Raw genomic sequence first — 18,552 nt, 5'->3', positions numbered from 1 at the left:
CACTCGTGAAAAGTATAAATGTACTGTATTTCCTTGTTCTTCATCAGGAGAGAAGGTATGGGGTCAGTTAGAAAAAAACATGGTAGGAGCCCTCTGACCTGCCTGTTACAGCATCCTGTGTCAGACAAATGCATCACAAATGCCCACTTCTGAAATGTTTACAAGAAAATTGTAGGGTTATCTCCTTGTACTAACTCAAATTCAGAACAAATCTGAAGGACTATACCAACTCTTGGCAGATTCTCTGGCTATAAGATACATCCAAAAATAAACATCTTATTACTTGACCCTTCCTTCTTGCTGTATGACATCCTTATTTTGAGAATGACTATGCTGTGGCAAGTGCTCCTGCCACTAACCATCCAAAACCTATCTCTTGCTATATGAGTGATGCAAATTGGACGCTACCTGTTCTGTTTTCAGTCACCTTCAAAGCAATGATTTTCCTTATTGTGGAAAGTTGGCTGTACCAAACATTTGATTTCTTTTTGTGTGATTCTTTTCCCGGTTTGTATTCAGATGATTGTAGCCTTTATTGATCTGAGTTTCTGATGACATATTGTGTATAACTTGAAAGGGTTGTTGTTACACAAATAGCAGCTTGGAAGATGATTTAAATGGACTCTGCATTTATTATCTCAACCACATTATGCAACAACATGCAACAAGTTAATCTCCACCTTAAATATACTAAATAACCCACCCACCCACCCCCAAAAATGTAACTTTAGAAAGCAAGTGCATATGAATTTTTGAAATTGGCATATAGTCTGCGATCCTGGGAAAATTCTTTCACATTGACTGACTTTGAACTTAGCATTCATGGAATGGAAATGTGGGAATTGTGTTAGCAAGAGAAGAGGTGAGATATTCCAATGATAGTGGCATTAGCGAAACTGTTAATTCTGGGGATGTAAAATGGAAGTAGTTGGGAGCATGAATAGAGCAAAAGTGCAATCCTATGCATAGCAGCATGGCAGGAAGTCCTAGTATGCCTCATTAGATCTATTCCAGAATCAAAATGTTATGCATTGCAGGTCCATTGTCATTTTGTGATAAAACTGTAGGATCACTTCTTCTGAAGAAATTTGTATACTAGATAAAGTCCTGCAAATGAACTGTAGAGTTCAGAAATAATTATGCATGGCCAGAGGAAATAGTTAATTAGGAAAAGTATGGTTGTTTATCGTATCTTGGTCATAAAAGTTCAAACAGCATATAATTTTCTAGCATATAGTTCAAATAGCATATAATTTTCCTTTTATACAGCAATCCCCTTGGGTCGGCTAGAGTGTTTGCATATGTATATAGAAGCTCTGACACAAGGTGATTTTCTTTTCATGACAAGGTTGGGATCCTTTTGATTTTACTGGACCTAATCTAACATCAAAAGCATCCTTCCTTGGCCTGTGCTCTTTATGTGCTGAAACACAGCTCCTGTACTGGTTTTGTGGATGTACACTCTAATACATCTGGAAGAGACTAAATTATGGAGGTTGATATAAGACATTTCTACTAAGACAGTTCTATGTAAGGTACCATACTGCATGCATCCAACATAATGTTTCTCTTGTAATGTCTTCGTTGGTTCTGTTTCCTAATCCTGATGTATGGTTTCATGCTTCACAATTGTTTATAGCTGAACACAATGTATCATTGAACCAAAGAATTTGCTGCCATTATGTGGGATGATAATCACAAATTTAGACAATTTTAAAAGAGGATTAGCCTGAGTGATCAGGCTATCCATGACTCCAGCTCCACCTCTATGTCCTGAATAATTTAATACCAACATTTAGGAAACAAAATTGGAAGATGCCTATTGCCCAAATGCTTGTGAGCATCTGTGATGCATTTGGTACTCTACTATCTGACACAGGGCTAAGAAAGAGTGATTGGCCCAAAGTCACACAGTTGGCTTCATGGCTAAAGCAGGACTGGAACTCACAGTTTCTAAGCCAGTGTTTTAATCACTACACCAAATGGTTCTACGTAAGTTATCTTTGTATTTATTATTGCCTTTAAATCTACAGAAAATATGAATTTATTCTACATCTAGTTTTTTTTCAATATGAAAAAGGGTAGAGGAGGAAGATTGAGTCCTGATTTAGGATTACATCCTATCTGCCACTTGGAATATTTGTTTCATAATCAGCCCTGGATTTAAGAAAGAAAAAATTGGAAGTCAAGCCTTAAATCATAAGGTTTCTTTTCAAAAATGGAAAATGCTTTGGAAGGGAACAAGAAAAAGTTCATTTTCACAGTTCAGATGTAGGGAAACAGTACACAATTCCATTTGCATATAATTAAATCTGTTGGGTTTTCCACTGTCTGAGAAGTGATTAAAAATCAAGGCTAGTTAAGATTATAACAAGATAGGAAGCAAATTTCTTCCCTTGTTCCTTCACAAATATTATAATATTTAACAGAAGTAAAAATAATACTTGTTCAGTTCTCATTTTATTATTAACTTCACCCAGTTTGCACTTTCCAAAACTTTCCAAGACTTCTAAAATAAGAATATTCTGTGTGGAGCAATGGGCTAATGCCTCCTTAAGTAATACCAGCTGCCTGCAATTAGTGCAGGTTCGAGTCCCACAAGGCTCAAGGTTGACTCAGCCTTCCATCCTTCCGAGGTAGGTAAAATGAGGACCCAGATTGTTGGGGGCAATAAGCTGACTTTGTAAAAATGCCACTGGGGGGGGCGAAAGCCCTAGTAAGCAGGCATATACATAGAATGAAGGCTATTGCTAAGCACATTGATTTGTGCTTCTTAGATTGTAAGCCGCCCTGAGGCTTCGGAGAAGGGCGGGATATAAATGGGATTTAAAAAATCCACATTTTTCTCAACTACGTGTTAAGCCCTGTGAGCTGGCAAACTCAAGAAAAAAGAACCACTTGGATTTCTGGAACAATCTTTATTGCTAGTAGGCTAGCTATTGTACAGAATCTTGAAAACCTTCCAAAGCAATTCTCCTGCGCAATTTATACCTAGTGTGGGTAAGAAAGTTATTCTGAGACTCTTCCTTATGGCTCTCTATGCCATAAGAAATGTCAAAAGGCTGTTAGATATTAATGGCCATTCTATATCCAAATTAAATTGTAAGCTTCTCCCAAACCTGTTCAGTAAAAATGTGTGATTTCTGAAGGTAGTCCAACAGATCTAAAATAAGAGGCAATAGATAGTGACCTCTAATAGTTGAGAAATGAGAAGTCTATAAATTGAATAAAATTTATCTTTCTTTTTTTTTACTCAAAGGAATGGTAAGAAAAAGGAGTATAAATAAATCCTTTCTTCTGATTTTTGTTCAGAAATTACTTCAAAGTTGGTAATTCTTGAGTAGACATGTATATTGCCATTTAGTTCTGAGATTCAGGCTCTAAGTAGCAAGTTGATAGTATAATTACACACCCAATGCAAAGGAGAGGCTGCAGCTTCCTTTTTCCTCAAAGCATTGCCAAGCTCTATATACATTTCTAGCAAAGAAAGAAATGCAGGCAGCATAGTGGGAAAGAAAGAGAAGGGGAAAAAATCTAAAAAGGACAAGAAAAAAAGACCAAAAAAAATCTGCAACCAGTAGTGTCGACCTTTTTATTTGTTTGAGAGGAAAGAAATAATCTGTTGCTCCATTGGATATGAGGATTAGGTGTTTGCAACCAGTCTATGGCCAAGAAAATTGGGACATATATGGATGCAGTTGAATAATTATTTGCAAATACAGTTGCAATAATTATTTGTGATCATTTCTCCTCATCTGCAAATGAGTTGGGGGACCTCATTTGAGGCATCTGTCACTGATCACTTCCAGTGGAATAGTCTTTTCCAGTGATTGTATGTGCAACACAATTGCTGCACAATAGCTCAGTTTAACAGTTTTCCAGAGTCCAAAAGAGATTATGCAGTTGGAGTTCCAAGTCCATAGATATACAAATATTAATTAGGATTATAAACCAGCATTGCCTGTTTCATATGTCAGAACTCTTCTTAATTATCTAAGGTCCCTCCTGAAAAGTTCTTTGGAAGGAGATCCATGATGACTTTAGAGCAAATAGGGTATTTATTCATAATATGTACTAATAATATGTTCAAGGTGTTAGTTATGACTTACAAAGCCCTTCATGGCATGGGTCCGGATTACCTACGGCAACACCTGCGGCCGGCGTCAACTTCCCTCCGTCCAGTGCACTCCCACAGAGAGGGCCTCCTCAGGGTGCCGCCGATCAAAGAATGCCGATTGGTGACCCCCAGGGGGAGAGCGTTCTCTGTGGGCACGCCAGACCTCTGGAACCGCTTACCGGTTGAGCTCCGGATGGCCCCCGACCTTCGCTCCTTCCGGCGCGATCTCAAAACATTCTTTTTTGAACAAGCTGGCCTGGTCTGACGGGATGGGGTTGGGTTTTTAAAATTAGTTTTAACTTTAATATGTATTGATTTTATGGGCATGATGTTTAATGGCTTTTTAATTTTTGTATTCGATTTTTATTGTGTATTGCCCTGTTCACCGCCCTGAGTCCTTCGGGAGAAGGGCGGTATAGAAATCAAATTATTAAATTATTAAATTAAATAATAAAGTAATTTATTATTACTAAATCTCCACAAATGCAATATTTTCCAGGTAATTCAAAGGAATAAAGTTTAGCAGTGCAAGCCTCCAATAAATGGCCAAGGGCTCCACAATAAGCATACAATCTGAGCTGTCATTTTCATTGTTTTTTTCCACTGTGGACAGGGAACTCTTCATCATTCCCTATCTGCATAGGCTCCAAGCCATTGGAATCTAAGGAGATAACTAGAAGGGGGAAAGGGTGAAGAAAGGCTCTGAAACTACCTCTTTCTCTTATTTTCTCTTCTAGTCTACCATCAATAACCACACAATGTTGAAATAACTCATCCAGTTCATCAGAAAGGCCTCCCTAAAAATGAATAAGGGCAAAACCATTCTAATGCACATTCCTACATTATAACTGAAAATCTACTGTGCATTCACATTCTCTGCATCCTCCTTGTCACAAATCTCCCAATTAGCATCTGCTCTCCTGATAGTATTATTATCAAAGACAGGTTTGAACTTCTGCGTAAAATCCTGATAGCTGTCTAGCATGCCACCTTTGTTTTCAGTCAGTAGGAGTGTCCATCTGCCTGCTTTTCCTTTCAAAAGTCTAAGAACATAATGTCACCTTGGCTGAATCTGCAGGGAACTCCTAACCTTCCCATCATGAATAATTCACACAGAATAATAAAGTATTCAATAGTCCTGGGTCCTGCATTTCCTTAATTTCACAGACAAGTTTTCAAGAAATATAACTGCTACTCAGTCACCTGTGGTATTCCTTCTAACTGAGGTAAACCCTGAGTTAACTGCACTGTAGTATTATGTAAACTTGTGGTCTATGTCAGAGTTCCCCAACCTTTCTGGCTTTGCAGACAGGCGGTGGGGAGGAGATGGTTCCACGCAAGCGGCCGGAAGCACACACGAACAGCTCCCTTTGTGTGAGCAGTGGGCACATGCACACAAAGGGAGCGTGCGTGCACACACTTGCCCAAGTAGGGATGCGCGTGCACGCATGCCTACTAACCCACCATTTTCACAGGCCAGTTGCAAACAGCTCATGGCCCACTAGGTTGGGAATCCCTGATCTATATGATCTGTTACCTATGCTGCAATAACACCACTGCCTCTTACCCTACCAAACTCAAAAGATCCAAAGCCACATTCAGGATGCAGGATCTGACCCTTCTTTCATGAAGCAATATAAAAGCTTTCAAGATTCATGAAAAACTTTGTTAGGCTGGCAAGTTCAGGAAATAAAACCTGTTAGATTTCTGGAAAGACCTTTACTGCTAGTAGGATAATGTAGGAAAATTTTGAAAGCCAATCTTACTTATTTGAATTTATGCAAGATACAACATTCCCTTTAAAAATCATTTAAGTAGCTGACATCTACTTACCCCTGATGGTGGGATTGCTGTCCAACCAAGTTCAGCTGTGGCTGTCCGAGTATCCATTAGTGTTTCTGAAGGAAACAAAAGAAGGCAGGAAAGCAATTTAGGAGTCTGAATGCAAGTACAAGAAATATTGGAATATAATTTGTATTCAAAATTGATTTATAATTTTTATGGCTGCTCTGTGGATGCAAGTTTAAGCTTTTACAGTGCTTTAAAACTTGACTTTATGACTTCTAGTAAACACAATAATGGAACTGAAAGAGAATATTTGGATGAGTGAGTTGACTTTAAAGAATCTCAGGGAGGTAATAGACAAGTTTCTAATTAATATGTTTAATTTTTCATAGCATCTTAAAGATTACCAAATTATTATTACATTAGCTTTTAAAGACAGGAATCCATTTCGTTGGATGTATCTAAGGAACTGAACTCAAGAGAGCTTAGGTCATAATAAACGTATTGGTATTAATTTACTATAAAACACTCTTTACATCAACACAAATGGGGTATTTCACTTCATTTTGGGTAGTTCACTTCATTTTGAAAGGAGTCTTTGTTTCCAAAAATATTTGCTTATTCTCCTGTTGTATTGACAAATGTTTAGATTCTCTAATAATAGTGCCATATGCTTTGTGTTATAATAATGGTGCTCACCCATGTCAGAATTATCAGAGACACTCAAAGACCACTACATTTCCTAAAACATCCCCTACCAAAAGGAAAGCAGTGTGGATTATTTTTGTTTGTTATAATGTGCATGAGACAACAGTATCATTGCTTCTTTCTAAATGAAACTGCACAAAGGTTTAACTCCAGATTTGTGTTGCATGTTCAAAATCATGGGTCTCAAAGTCGCAGCTAAATTGTTTTACTGATTTAAGTGATGCCCTAATTCAACTTACTTTCTTGGAAGCTCAACTTTTAATACACTTTAATAAATCAAACTCAAACTTGGTATGATAATCAAAAAGCCAAGGTCTGGATCCAGCCTGCAGGCAGATGACATTATTGATGTATATCAATAGCTACTCGTCTGCACCAAATGCCAATCACAAATGACCTTCAATTTGCAGGTTATAATATGGACCTTATCTGTTTAGATATTTCATACTGAGCTTTCTCCAAATCATCCACACACAAGATTGATTCATACCTGTGACCTCACTATAAGGCTGGATGTTTAGCTAATTCTTCCCCAGAAAGGCAGTACCAGTTTTTAGATTTTTAGATTTTCACGTAGCTCTAGTTATACAAGAATAGCACAATTGCATTTCTTTACAAAATAACTTTGGTGCAAAAGGCTGAAGTACATAAATTTAAAATGTTTCCTGTACCCAAATTTATAGCTTTAACTTCTAGTACTATGCACTGATAGGATTATAGATGGATCTAGTATCCATATATTTTAAACAATTGTCAGCCAAAACTTAAGCAATCAAATGAAAATAGGGAATATCATCCCAGGTTGCCTTAATTTTTCAGATATCACACTTTTAAATTGTTAATAGATACAGGATTTAAGATAAAAGTGACAAGTATAAGAAGCCAAAAAGATAGGGAAGATAATATAAATATGCGAGCTGCTATAGCTTGGCCTACAATTTCATTGGCTCTCCTTAGTAGTGGAGTTGAATACGCTGAGTTATAGGCATTTCCATGAGTAACTGATGGCTGCCTAACCAAATAAAAAATGTTGGTGGATTGATATTTTGATATACACTGATTTCTTTTAAACGGCTTGCCAACTTAGGAAAAAATTAAGCATGAATATTAAAACAATGTGATTGGATACAGACTTTTGTAAATGAAGAATTACATTTATTTTGTTTTGAAAACATGATAAAGCTGTTCTGTTGGTAATATTTTTCCAGTTTCCCCTTTTCTGAAGAGTAATAATAGTAATAACAACAGAAACAGAAAAACAAATGGAGTGGGAAGAATCTTCCAGGTTTTATTTATTTGTTTAAAAATTAACTTGCTTGATTCCAATGTTTCCACCAAATGTTGATGGGGGGGAATGACATGTGTGTCATTAATCTATGGTCAAGTAGTTCCATTCAGGGCATTTTGCCCCTTTTTTTTTACAACTCAGCTGACTCTCTTTTAAAGTCATCAGTTTATGTCCCAAGGCAATTCTAATCATCATTTTAATTAATTAAATTAAATAAATAAATAAATAAATAAATAAATAAATAAATAAATAAATAAATAAATAAATAATTATATTCCAACACTGATAACTTCATAAAAGCTACTGCAGCAGAAAACTTCATTTGTTTACATTCCAGCTTTATTATTTTTACATATCCAACACATCTTCTTTCCTTCTATGTTCACACATAGAAGTAAGATGACTTGGACTGACAGAAAATGACTGGTCCAAAGTCACCCAGCTGACTTTCATGGCTAAGGTGGGACTTTAACTCATGGTTTGCCGCTTTCTAGCTGAGTGCCCCTATCCCAAACATTAAACATCACCTTGTTTCTTCGCCTTCTATATTATGTATTTTCTACTCACCTGGTGCCTAGAAACACCCTATACTTCTTCAGCCAATTCCTCTATCTCTTTTTCCAAATCTGGAATTAAATATATTCTCCTCTTCATGAGCTATTTGTTCTTCAGCCTTGAGCAACCAAACTTGTGGCAGACTGACAAAACCACTATTTTTGATCATCCTACTGTCACCCCAAATTTGGGAAATTTTGAATTCCTCAATTGTCATGTCATCAGAGGACTGCTACATGTCTGGGATTTTGTTTTTACTAATACGCCTGCTTTTTTAATGTCCAAGTTAAAGAAGAATGCTGACATGGAAAGAGATTAACCAATAGTCATAACACACTTTAGGACAATCAAAATTAAATGATTCAAGATAGCTGAATCAGCTCAGCTGCAAAGTTGTGTTAGTTACAATCATAGATTAACCAAAACAGGCTTCAGAATCCACTAAATCAACATGCACTTTAGCTGCATCCATCTAAAGCAGGGCTGTCAAACTACCAGCCTACGGGCTGGATGCGTCATGCTGAAACAGCGCCCACCCCAGCTCCAGCAATTGGAGAAAAGTTACAATATGTTGCAACATATCACATGACGTTGTGAGTTTGACACCCCTGATCTAAAGCTTTATGACCTATCAATATATCCATAGGGTGGATCAGGTTTGATTAATGCAAAACTATTTATCTAAGTTTGATCTACCATATGACAATAATTTCCAACCTAGAAAACATGTTAATCTCATATGGCTTTTACATGCTTCACCACAAATCATTATATTTTAACTTTCTGAAAACAGACGGTATTATCAGGAGGAATATTTTTCCTTACAGGTTTTGTGGCTCAAAACAAGCTAAGAGGGCAACTACTTGTGACTAATCCACTGAAGAAGTTTGCCACCTCCAGTGCCAAATCACAATCTGGCTTACTTAAACATGAACACATATTAAGTGCTGAGGTTGGGCACATAAAACAACAGGGAAGGATATTTCCTTGAGGCTCAGTCTGCTAGCAGGAAAGACTCTAGTCAACCACTTCAAGTAACAGCTGGAATCTTCCTTACAATTGCAGTACATCAAATAAGCAAACTTGCCTGCTAGTCATTTCACTCAACATGAAGTTTGGGTAGTAATTCACAAGCACTTTCAGTTGAAGACTTATAAGTTAAGAGTTTTCATAAATGACTTCATGTTGGTTATGGAAGATCCTTTTAAAAGAATTTAAATATTAAGGGGTAAATTAAAAGAATGTTTTAATTCTTTTAATGTTTTAATAAAGAAGACAATAATATGAGATATGAGATCAAACAGAAATGATGAATAAAGTAGGTTTTAAAATTGACAAAAGTGTAAAATACTATAATATTGCTATGAAAAAAAATATTTTAAAGTAACTAGGTTAAGACATGGAATGAAGTTGAAAAGGTATGTCAAAATGGGACTGGAGAGAATGTGTATGATTAAGATAAATGTCTTACCTAGAATGTTATTTTTGTTTCAGAAAATACAAATGATGCTCTATTTAAACAATGACAAAAGGACATTTTGTGTGTCACAGAAAAATCCCCATAAATACAAGGTTAAATATAAAGTGTTTACAAGATGTAGAAGAAAGAGGAGAATTGGGTCTACCTGATTTACAAGTATCTTTTGCAGCCTGTTGCTTTCTTTGGATGAAATTGTGGGTGTTATTGAGAAATAGAACGCTTTGGAAACAGAAGGACATTATTTGAGATTTGAATATTTATGGTTCAATAAAGCTAAAGTTGTTAGACATGCCATGTTGAGAATGTGGAATAGTTACAAACCCATTTTGTGCCTGAAAACACCTCTGCAGCTTTCAGTATAAGAAGCATTTTGTAGATCAGAAGTAAACGTAAATAGGTAACTTATTGTGAGATACTAAAATTTCACCAAGGTGAATACAAAATGAAAATCAAAAGGTGTATACAGATTGTCCTCTGCTTACAACAGTTCATTTGGTGACTGTTCAAAGTTACGATGACACTGAAAAAAGTGACTTATGACTGTTTTTCACATAACCATTCCAGCATCCCCATGGTTATGTGACAGGACACTTGGCTGGCATATTTATGACAGTTGCCGTATCCCAGGGTCCTGTAATCACCTTTTGCAACCTTCTGACAAACAAAGCCAATGGGGAAGTCAAATTCACTTTACAGCCATGTTACTAACTTAATCTCTGCAGTGATTCACTTAACAACTGTGGCAAGAAATGTGGTAAAATGGGGCAAAACTCATTTAACAACTGTCTCACTTAGCAACAGAAATTTTGAGCTGAATTGTGGTCATAAGTCTACCTGTATTTGTCAATAGTTTTCTTATATACAATTATTAAAACATTTAAAGTAGCCAAAATAATTTTTGGTTCTGAAAAGTGTAAAACTGAGGTTGAAATTCAATGGTGTACAAATGATGAACATGCAATTTTTAACTGAAATTTTAAAAAGAACAAGTGAATGAATATATGATAAAATAGGCTAAAATTTTGGTTATAATAGACAGAACAAAGGGAGAATATGTGACTGAAAGGAGTGAAAATGGCGTTATGTTATAAGTTAAATAGAATTTTTATAAATGGTGTATCATTGGTATACATCACCAGAGACATGGTCTAGAATATATAAAGTAATTCAAATGTTAGGACATTTTTATGTCTATAGGCATATAAAAAAGACAGAAAGTTTTGGATTCAAATATATACACTAATTCTGAAGAATTTAAAGATTAATGTACAATTAAAAGCAGTTGCCTTTCTTTTTGGGCTGATAGACAAAACTGTTGGAAAAAAGTCACAGAGCTTTGTTTTTGTACATAATAATTGCAGTGAAGTTATCATATGCACAAAGGTGGAAAGATTCAACAATACCCTCACCTCAGTGGAGGAATGGATGGTGAAGATGATAGAATTTGCCGAGATGGCCAAATTGACTCCTCTGATTTGAGAAAAGACATTATGTATCTATATTTATTGCTGACTGGACACCAGTAATAAGAATTTTTGTGTGAGAAAAATGAACTTACGATTTCTGATTTTGATTATTAGGAAAAAAAATAGATTGTAGGATTGATTTTGTAACCATAGAGGTAACTTTACACTTGTACTTCTGACCGCTGTAAGGAAAATTGGAAGTTATTCCTTTACATTTCTTTTTTTCCTGCACTTTTTACTTTGTATTTCTTTCTCCTTTTTCCCTCTTATATTGTTTCTATATTAGTTTTTAATCCTTCCTTTTAAATTTTTTAATAATTCTTTGTTATTTATATAAAAAGCAAGTACACTTTACACACATTTCCCTATCTGCACCTCTGAACCATGTACATATAATATGATAGAAGGAAACTGCCCCAGATCCAGCCTTAACAGTTAGAAATTGATTGATTTACCCATTATTATCTTTTTTTTCTTATTCATTTTTAAAAGTTAATTGACTGTGCACAGTCTTTCTTGCTCATTAATTTTAATTTTTATCTTTTAAAAAAGCAATTGTTTATATCACAGGAATTTCTGTTCATCTGTCTTTCCTTCCTGTCCAACAGTTCAGCTATTGCTAAGCACATTTGATTTGTGCTTAGATTGTAAGCCACCCTGAGTCTTCAAAGAAGGGTGGGATATAAATGGGATTAAAATAAAATAAATAACTCCTGACTGGTTTCGCAAGGGGCTTTTTTTCTGACTGAGCAATGACATAGGAATGCACTGAATGAGTTAGCAATGTGCTTCCTTTGCTAGAGGCCCTTGGCATCTTCAAGACTCAGGGATAACTAGTGTCCTTGGAAACAATTAACTCATACTATAAAGACATTATTGTTGTTGTTATTGATATTGATCATCGCACAGTCAGCCAGATGTTCAGACTGGATTTGGCATTTTTGTCTACCTATCGAGTCCTTACTAAGGACCTGGGATATGCAGATGTGGATGTTTGATGGTATTACAGATATCGTCGCAGGATGGAAGCAGTTTCTAGTAAGGCTGCCTTTTGCAATTGTTTAATGGCGAATTTGTCAATGCCAATGGTGTTCAAGTGGTGCTCCAGTTGTTTTGGGATTGCACCCAAGGCGACTATTACTATTGGTACTACCTTGCTTGCCTTTGCCACAGTCTTTCTATTTCTATTTGTAGGTCTTTGTATGTTGCTATCTTCTCCAGTTCTTTCTCGTCTATAATGCTGTCTCCAGTAACTGCTACATCCACTATCCAGACTTTTTTTTCTTTCTTATAGACAATTGTTAAGTCTGGGGTGTTATGTTGCAGGTGCTTGTTTGTTTGAATTCTGAAGTCCCATAGCAGTTTAATTCTATCATTTTCTATGACTTTCTCTATTTTATGATCCCACCAGTTCTTGCTTACAGGCAAATGATATTTCTTGCAGATCTTCCAATGCACCATTGTTGCTACTTTGGCATGCCTCCGCTTGTAGTCAGTCTGTGCGATCTTCTTGCAGCAGCTTACCAGGTGGGCCACTGTTTCTTCAGCTTCTTTACATAGGCGGCATTTACTATCTGTTGCTGTCTTCTCAATTTTGACTTTATATGCATTTGTCCTCAAGGCTTGGTCATGTGCAGCCAGAATAAGTCCCTCTGTCTCTTTCTTCAATTTTCCTGCTCTTAACCATTGCCAAGTCTTGTTATTATCTGCTTTCCCAGCTATTTTTTGATGTACTGACCATGTAGTTCTTTGTCTTCCCATGCCTTTATTCTGTTCTTCATTTCTTGTAGGCCAGTTTGGTCTCTCCAGTAGTCAGTAAGCCTTCCTGATATACTAATTTCAGTGCATCTTCATCATTGTCCTTCAGATATTCTTCCAAAGCCATTTTTTCTTCTACAACCATATGATGTACTTCCAACATTCCACACCCACCTATTTGCCTTCGTAGATAGAGTCTGTCAATGTCACTGCATGGTTATGTTGTTGTTGTTTTGTTGTTGTTAATAATAATAATAATAACAACAACAACCGCATATGCAACTGCCTGTATACCATAGTGCTACCTTAATAATTCTTAGGTTCTTGGTTAGTTAATCAGTGAATTAACTGTGACTGTGAATCTAAGTGCAGGTTACTAATGCATACGAAGCTGGGATGCAAAATCAAATGCCAAACAGTGCATCACCAAAGTAGAACATCAGGCAGGAAAATAGGATTATTTATTATTTTATTTTATATTTATCTAACCTTTATTGTTTTTATCAATAACTTAAGGTGGCAAACATACAAATACTCTTTCTTTCTCCTATTTTCCACACAACAATAACCCTGTGAGGTCGGTTGGGCTCAGGGAGAGTGACTGGGCCAATGTCACCCAACTGGCAAATCCCACCTTTGCAAAGAAGCTGAAGAAACAGTGGACCAATTAGTCAGCTGCTACAAGACCACACAGACTGACTGCAAACAATGGCATGACAAGTAACAACAGTGATGCATTGGCAGATCTGCAAGTAATGCCATTTGCCTACAAGCAAGAACTGGTGGGACCATAAAGTAGAGAAAGCCATTGAAAATGAAGAAGCTAAAATGCTCTGGGACATTAGATTTCAAACAAACAGGCAACTGCCACACAGCACCCCAATAAAAAACACTGCCAGTAAAAAAGATTTTAAAAAAGTCTGCATAGTGGATGTGTTAGCACGTTGTGACATCCGAATAAAAAAGAGAGGAAACCATCACAAACTATAAAACCTGGAAATAGAACTAGAATGACTGTAGCAAAAGAAAACAAAGATAGTATCAAAAGCAATAGATGCCTCAGATAAAATCCCCAAACTTCATCACTTGAACCCCATTGGCATTGACAAAATCCGCTTCCAGTCCATGGCAAAAGGCAGCTTTACTTGGAAAACTTTACAACCTGTAATAGTGCCTTTTACACCATCAAACAATATCTACTTATCCAAGGTTCTCGGGAAGGATTCGATAGGGGAATAAATGCCAAATACAAAGTAAACATCAGGCTGATGGTGCAACAAGCCAAAAATAATCATCATAGGAAGAAAAATATTCCTGTTAGATGAACTTTACTTTCCCATCATCCACTATCATAAAAAGAGAGGAGGCTAGTACTGCTTTCTTTGGAGCAACCAGGGCAAATGAGTGTATTACCCAGGGGAATTAGCATTAGCCCCTTCTACTTGTCTGACATGACAAATGCGCATTCTGTTCTATGCCTATATATTTTTTTAATTTGTTCAACCTCACTCATTTACGATGGACAAAACCTTCTGAAGACACAGGATTAGAACCTGACCTTCAATAACTCACTCCAAGGCAGGGCAGGATGTTACCTCATCATAGGTCACACCTGGAGTCCATTAGAGTATCCTTTTTTTTTTACTCCCGGGTGCCATACAGAACATCTGTAGAACATTACAGGGAGTTTCTTGCACAGTGAATACATTGGAAAGCAAGAGAGTGACTGGATGTGAGTGTGTGATTCTTTTTAAAAGAAGGTCAATTCCTTTAATGACCTTGCCCCCACCACTATAAAATCCACTTAAAGACAATTAAGCAGGTGATGTGTTAGCATGTGGAGATCAAAAAGATGGGGAAGAGTTTCATGGAAGAACACCAAGTTTATATGGCCCAGTGTTCTTCTAGTATAGCAAATCCACTAATATAATATGTGGCTATTCAGGCTCAGCTTAAAAACATCTTTTAAAGCATTAGTTGCTTAATTTCCAAACAGAAGGCTGTTGTTGGCATAGAAGTAAGCCAAGTTTTTTTTAAAAAGAAAATCTAGCAAATGTGAGCTTACAAGCACAAATATGCTGTTTGAGCAAAGACTAATTTCTAATACAGACTACGCGCACTACGTGGAAATGATTTCAGGTATGCTGGAGTCACTGAAGCAGTAGGTGTGAGCTTAAATGGACTCCAGAGATGATAGAGGACAGGAAGGCCTGGAGGAACATTGTCCATAGGGTCGCGATGGGTCGGACACGACTTCGCAACTAACAACAACAATGCTTTGAGCATTAATATACAGAATCCAGTTTTGTTTTCTTTTTTAAATGGGATTTAGTGACGATTTGGTTACAATTTATTATATCTTTGGCAATATAATACTTTAACAATGACTTGCTTCTGTTCATGCACATGGTATTTTATCTCTTTTATCAAGTGCTAAAACAGAATAGAAGGCTACAATTTATCCTGAAATATGTAATTTCCATAAATCTAAAAGTATGACTTGGAATTGAGCTTAGAGATCAATTCGAGGTCACAATGTTTTTAGAATCCTATGTTTGTTTTTATGTAGCTACAGAATCCCTATTTTCCTTTCCCTCTCATTAACACTGCCCAAGAACAGCTGCACAGAAAAGTAAATTTCCATGACTTCTGCATATTAAGCTGTACTTCAAAAATTCTCTTTTATACAAAGTACAAGTCACATCCCTCTTTCATTTATTATTTATCTGCCAGTTGGTGGTCAGATTTTAGTTCATCTACCATATAATAAACTAGCATAAAGTTATTGTGAAATCTTCTGGAAGACTATATCCCATCAGCCCACCACAATGTTCCATTTAAAGAAAACAGTATGTGAGAAGTACCTACCTGGTTGATAAGTCTGATCTTGCAGAAACTAATACTTTAATTTAGAGGAATGTTGCACAGTCAATATACAACTCAGCTAAATGCTTACATGAAAGATCTCCCAACTTTTCATGAAAACTGGCCTGCCTCTACTATTTCAAAACAGCCAATCTATGTTACAGAGGTGGGAAGAAATTTATATTCCTGGAGTTAAAGAGCGGATTCAAGAAATGTATTGATTAATTTCTGAAACTTCTTTATATTTAAAAAAAGAAAAAAATGGCCTAAAATGTTTCTATATTGTTTAAATTTAATATGTTAAAGATTGAACTAATTCTATATTAATATTATACATATCTTTTTCTTCTCAAATTTTACTTCAGTGATTATAATGCATGTATCTTACTGCACTAAAATTTCTGTTATTTTTGTTTGTTATGGTTTGTTATATTTTATCAATAAAAAGTCATTTTTTAAAAAATGAGGCCAATCAAACAACAAAGATATTTCAAGCTTCTTCAGTTGTTGCAATAGCAAGAATTAACCCGAGATCTTCTTTTTTGAGATTTTTTTTAATCCTGCCTTTATTATTTTTCTAAGTAACTCAACATGGTAAATATATCTAATACTCCTTCCTTCCCCTATTTTCCCCAAAACAACCCTATGAGATGACTTGGACTGAGAGAAAGTGCCCCAGAATCACCAAGTCAGCTTTCATGCCTAAGGTGGGCCTGGAATTCACATTCTCCTGGTTTCTAAATGTTCAGAACTATTCTTGCCTTCAGTCCTGATGGAATCCATATCGATGCAACATTGATAACTCTGGCTGAGCATCCTACTTTTGTCCAGGTACCGGGTCAACTTACTAACAGGAATAGACTGAACAATTGCTAAGCACTCTCTTCATTTTAGCAGAATTTAGCTGGCTCTGAGAGTTCTGAAGAGCTGGGAGTAATTAAGCAACTGACTGCAATATTTGAAAAAAATATTGTGAACAGTCCAAGATAATATGGGTTAGAGCTCATTCCAGAATAATGATTGCATGTGGAAAATGTATTTCGCCACCAACTTCCCATGTGAACATTTAATTCTATGCAGGCTGTTCAACAGGGCTTGCATATATCTGTCACTGCCCATGAAAGTGCAGAGGCTAGGAATGCATGATCTGTTCTTTCCATGGTAGCAGTATTCATTGCCCAAGGATAGCTGCTTAGTTCCCTCTGTGGATGAATTCAGATAGTACGTAAAAGACTCACTATTTGAACATGCTTTTTTACAGATCTACGTGCCACTGGTTTTTATTCTGGCTGGTGTTTTAGGTTTGATGTGCTAGTGATTCCCTATAAAATCTTTCTTTTATTTTTTAGAGTGATATCCCATTTTTCATGCTTAAAACTACCTTAAAGAGCTGCCCCTCTTTTCATTTTTCCCCCACAACAGTAATAGGTTGCACAACCTATTACTTTTGTTACTAGCAACCCTGACTACAGAAATATTTGGATGAAAAATTCAGCATATAAAGGCAAGTCATAAATATATAATAAATTTGGAAGTTCTGGTGGGTATGACAGGCTGATATTCTTGAAAACTTTGATGAAAGTACTTTGCTATAAATTTGTACTAAATCATATAAGGCATCTACGATAAAAACAGCCAGAGAGGGCAGAAGGGGTTCACTAGAGCAACTGGCACAAAAAAATAGTTGCGTCAGAAACTATACCAACAAATAAAAAATAAATAGGAAGCTTTGAAGAAATATTGAAAGCAAGCTTTGTGTCAGGCCTTTATTATTGCTCATCAATATATGGAAATATAAAGCACTTATCTGCATAACTACTCAATATAGCCTGTAAAATGCTTGGGACAGTGGCGTAGCGTGGGGGGTGCAGGGGGGGGCCGGCCGCACCGGGTGCAACATCTGGGGGGGCGCCCATTAAGCTCGCCGGAGGGGGACGATTCTGCTTCACCGAGGGTCGGAGGAACGAGCGAGTGGGCGGAGAATAGAAAGCAACCGCATTCGCTGCGCCCAGCTAGAGCGGGATCCCGTCCTCTCGCGGCTGCGGATCGCCTCCTTTCTCGGGTGGGGGTGGGGAGGCTTGGCGGCGTCTCACCTCCCTCTCTTTCTCCCGCCGCGGCTCTCCTCCGCTTGGCTCTCAACCTGCAAGCCCGCCCCCCCGACCCAGCTCCCGCCCCCCGTCTCCTCCTTTCCCGGAGGTAAAGGTAACAACTGCAGCCGCCGCACCTGCGGCTGCTTGCTGCTCCTCCTTCTCCTCCTCCTCCTGCCGTATTGACTCTCTGTGGCCACTCGGTTCCCCCTGCAGGAGGCGATCAGGACGCCCCCCCGACACACGTCGCCAGCAGTGAGAGTTTCCAGCCAGTCCGGCGAATCTTTGGGGCGAGGTGCCAAAGAGAAGGAGGCGGCTTGGCTTGGATAAGCAGCGTCTGGGCAGAAAATAGGTCAGGCGCCACAGCAAGTATGAACTCCTGGGGTTCAGCCTAAGCAGGCAAAGCTGCAGGGTGGGTTGGTTGGCTTTTCCGGCTTTGGAAT

The 18,552-nt window shown here is 37.3% G+C and overlaps 1 protein-coding gene across 1 annotated transcript in view; it reads right to left on the bottom strand.

Annotated features, from left to right (window-relative positions):
- The window catches only part of EPHB1 (EPH receptor B1), a gene marked incomplete at both ends in the record, with an annotated part of 375,741 nt that overhangs the window by 259,183 nt on the left and 98,006 nt on the right, over positions 1 to 18,552 (bottom strand). Inside the window, one exon of the mRNA XM_081329090.1 lies at positions 5,951 to 6,015. Within this exon, the coding sequence (XP_081185216.1) occupies positions 5,951 to 6,015 (65 nt within the window). The remainder of the gene's footprint in view (positions 1 to 5,950; positions 6,016 to 18,552) is intronic.

This window comes from Vipera berus, assembly GCF_964194415.1.
Source record: "Vipera berus genome assembly, chromosome: 5".
NCBI classification, from domain to species: Eukaryota; Metazoa; Chordata; class Lepidosauria; order Squamata; family Viperidae; genus Vipera; species Vipera berus.
This window is presented reverse-complemented; position numbering and strand designations above follow the sequence as displayed.